This window comes from Thermobia domestica, chromosome 10 (genome assembly GCF_964235325.1).
Source record: "Thermobia domestica chromosome 10, izTheDome1.hap1.1, whole genome shotgun sequence".
Taxonomy (NCBI): Eukaryota; Metazoa; Arthropoda; class Insecta; order Zygentoma; family Lepismatidae; genus Thermobia; species Thermobia domestica.
In genome coordinates, this window is record NC_137463.1 from 152,958,716 (window position 1) to 152,964,161 (window position 5,446).

Consider the following 5,446-nt stretch of genomic DNA (forward strand, 5'->3'; position numbering starts at 1 on the left):
ACCCTCTCGGTCGCCTGCACCCTTACCTATTCGATGTGAGCGATGCCAAGCGTATAACAGCCACGCAACAGCCGATTGTAAAAATGCTACTGTTTGTGGTCACTGTTCTGGTCCACATCAAACGCGACTTTGCCCAAATATGGAACTCCCACCGCAATGTCCAACATGTCAAGATAGGCACCCCGCCTATAGCTATAAATGCAAAAACAAACCTAAGCCTGATGAATCACACCCGGAATTAGTTGCTCCACTCCGCACCCAGTCAGCATCAACCAACACTGAAAAACATGTCGATGATCCAGTTACTGTCGGCAAACTCCTGGAATTTCTTACTCTTGCACTTCAGAATATCCACCCCTTCAATCGTCAGCACATTCTCCAACAACTCACACTTGCCGCTAAATCAACTTTCAATGTCTCACTTTATGCTATATACTCCAATAACTATGTTCATTTTCATACTGCACGATACGAAACAACTGTTTAATTATTTTCTCCTCATGGACTTGTCTTTCTTATTTCTGAATATCCGATCTCTACCTAAAAACAAAGTCCTCTTCCAGACCCTATTACTCGAAGAACACATTACAGCTTTCCTTCTCAACGAAACCTTTCTGACCAAGTCAATCTCTTGCCGATTCCCTAATTACATCTTACTTCGCTGTGATAACCCACTACCAGCCTTACGAGCTAATGGCGGTGCCGCTGTAGGCTTCCGACACAACATACCATACAGGCATCAACAATGTCCTATTTTACATTTACCAGAGCACGTCATTACTACTCTGTATTTTAAAAATATCACTATCACTTTGGCTACAATATACATCAGACCAGGCAATCCAATTCCTCTGAATTTCTTCTCTCATATATCAGCTACATACCGCCATTATATCATTCTCGCTGATATCAATTTCCATAGTCGCTCCGCTCAAGACCAAACCCGTTTTACTGATCATATCACAACTCATACGACAGGCGTTCTTCTCGATCTTCCGACGGCCACTCGGCCAATATCAAACACCACTCCGGACATTGCAATTACTTCTAACACGCTCACCACACGCTGTACTGTCACAGTTCTCGATTTACTTGGCAGCGTCCATGCGCCGTTAAAACTTACTTATCATACAGGTCTTGCTTCTCACCAGCCTCTCCCACCACCTCGTCTTTCACCCCGCTACGATAAAGCCGACTGGCCGCGTTACCGCACTTACCTCTCTTCTGCTCTTGCACCTTATCAAGCACCAACCACTTCAGATGAACTTAACGCTCAAGTTGATCATATTACTTCTGCTCTCCAACAAGCCTCCGCTCTCTACATACCACAAACAGAATCCATACAATATTGTCCAAAACTACCACCGCATTATCTTCCTTTGATTCGTCAATCCCGACAAGCTTATCGTGAATATCTCCATACACGAAACCCGGATGCACTTCATCATCACCATCAGCTACAGAGAACTGTCCGAAATTACCTTCAAGCATATCGGCAAAGGCAGTGGGTGAAAACTTGCAATAATCTCGCCGACACAAGCCATCCAACTGTGTATTGGAAGCGTTTTAATGCCTTGTGTGGGAAACTTGACAAGCCATTACACTCGGATTTGGAAAAAGCGAACGCATTCGCAGACCATCTTCAAGGTATATTTACACCTCCCGCACAGGTTACTTCCCGCTCACATCCTGTTGACAGTGTAAACACAGATTCCAAGCACTTTCAGCCGGACGCCAACCATCCATTACCACCGCATGTCCTAACTGTACCCATTCAGTCGGATGAAATAACAGCTGTGGTTCAGCGTAAGAAAAATACTGCTCCCGGCTTTGATAGCATAACTTACCGCCACATCAAGGAAAGCCCACCTATACTGCTCCAACTTCTGGCCCTTATATTTACGTTCATACTACGCACTGGTTTCTACCCCACTGAATGGAAAGTTTCAAAATGTCTCATGTTTCCGAAACCTAATAAATCTCCCAGTTCCGTCTCATCATACAGACCCATCCAGTTAACGTCCACACTCAGTAAAATCTTTGAAAGGATCATCGTCAAACGCTTACATCCATATTTAACCGATCGCCATCTCATCCCGACCCATCAAGCAGGTTTCCGTCCTGGTTACTCTATTAACGACCAGTTGCTTCGTCTCACGACATTAATCACAAACCATTATAACACGATTCAGCCATCTTGTCTTCTCCTATTCGATCTGGAAAAAGCGTTTGATAAGGCATGGCATTTAGCGCTCATTTACAAGCTTGTCAGCCTCCGGCTTCCTATGACCTATATTCGGCTCATATATCACTTTCTTGTCTGCCGTCTTACTTACGTTGCAATAAATTCTGCGCTTTCATATCCCATTTTTCTGTTATCTGGCGTTCCACAGGGATCTGCTTTATCACCTCTTTTATATTTACTATTCGTTGCTGACTTTCCAGATCTACCAAGGAACGTCCATCTGTTCCAATATGCCGATGACACGGCATTTCTTGCCCTCTGTCGCACCGTTCCGCAAATCAATCTTGCACTCCAGGAAGCTATAAATCGCTTTACACACTGGTGCCGGAAATGGAATTTAACAATAAATGCCGGAAAAACACAAGCCATAGTTTTCATCCCACCTCGCAAACGCACAAAAGTCCATCGCAATTCATCTCTTCTTTCATTACAAGTCAATAACGTACCAATACATCCTTCTAAAACTATCACTTATCTTGGCCTCATTTTCGACCGTCACCTCACTTGGACACCTCACCTCAACTCTGTTAAAACTAAGGCATACAATAGACTTAATTTACTCAAAAGACTAACCGGAACTACTTGGGGTCTCTCTTCCCAGCTTATCCTTAATACATATAAAGTCTTCCTTCGCCCAGTGCTTACCTATGGTTCTCCAGCCTGGATATCAGCATCACCATCCTATGCCAAGCTCGCAGTTTTAGAACGACACGCCTTTCGCATCGCTTATCGCATTTCATTACCCAGTCCCACCCGTGATCTTTACTCTCGTATTACATTTCCTGTTCTCAAATTTCACCTCGAAACGCTACGCCATAAATTTCTCACCGATCGCTACTCTCGTCACCACTCACTACTTTTCGACACTATGCACTACCTTTCACTTCACCCATGCCGACCACGTTATTACTATACCCCTTTGCACCTCCTTTTCACACTCTATTGTTATACATTGCCCCCTAATCATCTCAACCTTGAACTTTTGGACGACTATCGTATTCATGCTCATCTCCCTCACGTATTTCCTTCATATACTGCACAGTGATTTTCCTTTGTTTACTAACAGGGCTCCCCCAGTCTTCATCAGCCTAGCGTCGCCCCTAGGCAGAAGATAACAGCATTCGTTGATCTAACCTTTCCCTTGTGTTGTGGCGTGCTAGCACTTCATTTCATCCTTCACGTTCATAGCATATAATTACCTTTCTCTATCGTCTGTGTAATGTTTATAGTTTCATAATTTATTTCCATTCTTCTGATTGCATTTTTTTTATGATTTCTCTTATATGTTTATATTATCACTTGTTTATATTATTACTTGTGCATCCACCTGTCAGTATGTTTATGGTCGCAAAGATCATAATGTCCATCCATAATCATATATATATATATAGTGATGTAAATAAATGACGAAATAAAGCAAAATAAAGGTTGAAACTGTAACCATGCATCCCTTAGATCCTCTCCTAATAACCTAGTCCAACCATTTTCCTTTACATCCCATTCCTAAAAGAGGGCGTACCCCTCTAACAGGTTGCTAGCTTACGAGCTAGCTTAAAAAAAAAAAAACATGAATTGCATCGCCTCCATAGCCAAGTCAAAGAGCACGCACCTCATAGGCTGGATGAAGGTTTATATTCTGTGTAACTTTTCAAATACTAATGGAAAATTGTAATGTACACACGTCTCTGTTTTTCCACAGCCAACGCCAATATATGGGTATTCTCTTTCATGCCTAAAATAAAATAAATCAATCTGTGACTGTATTAATGCGTGATATGTACATCTATATCTTAATAAAACATAAATCTAATTACTATATGATGCAAGTCTGACATTCACATGGTATCATGTCATTCTCATAACATTTTATATTGTCGCAAACGCAAATACCACGTAAATCCTTCAGCCCTATTTGTATCAATAGTTGATAACACAATACAGTACATATATTCCAAATACTTGTACTACACCACACATATACATAAATTGCCCATTCAAAACTTTCAACAATTTCTAATTGGGTTATTCCATTATAAATCGTCGAACACTCCCCAGGTGACCATCTGGGATTTTGATGAAATTTGGCACACAAGCACCTACATCCATCGTAAGAAAGTCTGTAATGTTTTATTTTCCTGTCGCTACCAGCTCCTGAGAAATCGACTAAGAAGTGAGGCAGTCCGCATCGTGACTTGCTGAATACGCTGATTTTTGTAAGTTTGCAATGAGCAAGAACTCGGTTACTAATTACGTTTCATGGATCAAACGTTTTCTGCAAAAAATATATACATCGTTGTAATGAACTAATATGTTGAAAGCGGCATGACCATTTTATATTCGGATATATAAAATGTCAAAATCAGCATTTTTTTTACATCACCGTTTATAAACCTCATTTTTTAACGTGTCACAAATTTCCTAGATAAAACAACAAATGCCTGTGTTTATGTGCAGTACCTTACTGAGTAGTGAACTACATGCACCAGTAATGCAGAGCTGTTTACACTTGATTTACAGGATTTATGGGAGATTAAAGTTGGTATCATTGTGAAAAAACAAACTTTTTGCTTATTTTCACAGCCCTATTTAACTATGTTGACAGTTGAATATGAGCGTGATATTTTCGACGAATATTTCTACTTATGTAACAAAAAACTTATGTAAATTTCAAAACCCTGACGTATTTCCTTCCATTGTAAATCATCGTCCTTGTCAACAGGTGTCGGTAGTCTTTTAGGTTCAGAACGGATATGGAAAATGGAAGTAAAGAAGTGCGTGTGCGCCAGGTGAAATCATTTACACTGATTGTGCACTTGACAGCATATATTCTAAAAGTGTAAGAAGAAACAACCAGCCATGGACAGAAATCGTACTTACAAAATAGTACAGTTCTGTGGGTCAAAATTACAGTTCAGTACTAGTATTTGAATTTGAGCGTTCAAATAAATAAAGAAAAAAGATGCACACAAAGTGAAAAGGAACATAATAAACCTGTGGAATGGGTTACGTAACCAAATGATTCGTGCATGTTGTGAAACAAATGATTTCAAATTGTGGACACTTACATGAACTAACACTTCACAAAACAACATATCTTTCTTTACTTTTTAAGACATGCTAATACTTTTTGGTAACTATTATCATCCAGTCTATATGTTGGTCCACTGCTACTTTGTAATAAAGGTACTTTCAGGGTACAGA

At 40.4% G+C, this 5,446-nt stretch overlaps 1 protein-coding gene across 1 annotated transcript; it reads left to right on the forward strand.

The window, feature by feature from the left end:
• Positions 1-500: 500 nt before the first annotated feature.
• On the forward strand, positions 501-4,779 carry LOC145661636 (uncharacterized). Its single transcript, XM_081726957.1, has 2 exons — positions 501-1,806; positions 4,763-4,779. Exons 1-2 carry the CDS (start codon positions 501-503, stop codon positions 4,777-4,779), a joined length of 1,323 nt encoding a protein of 440 aa, XP_081583083.1.
• The last annotated feature ends 667 nt before the right edge of the window (positions 4,780-5,446 follow it).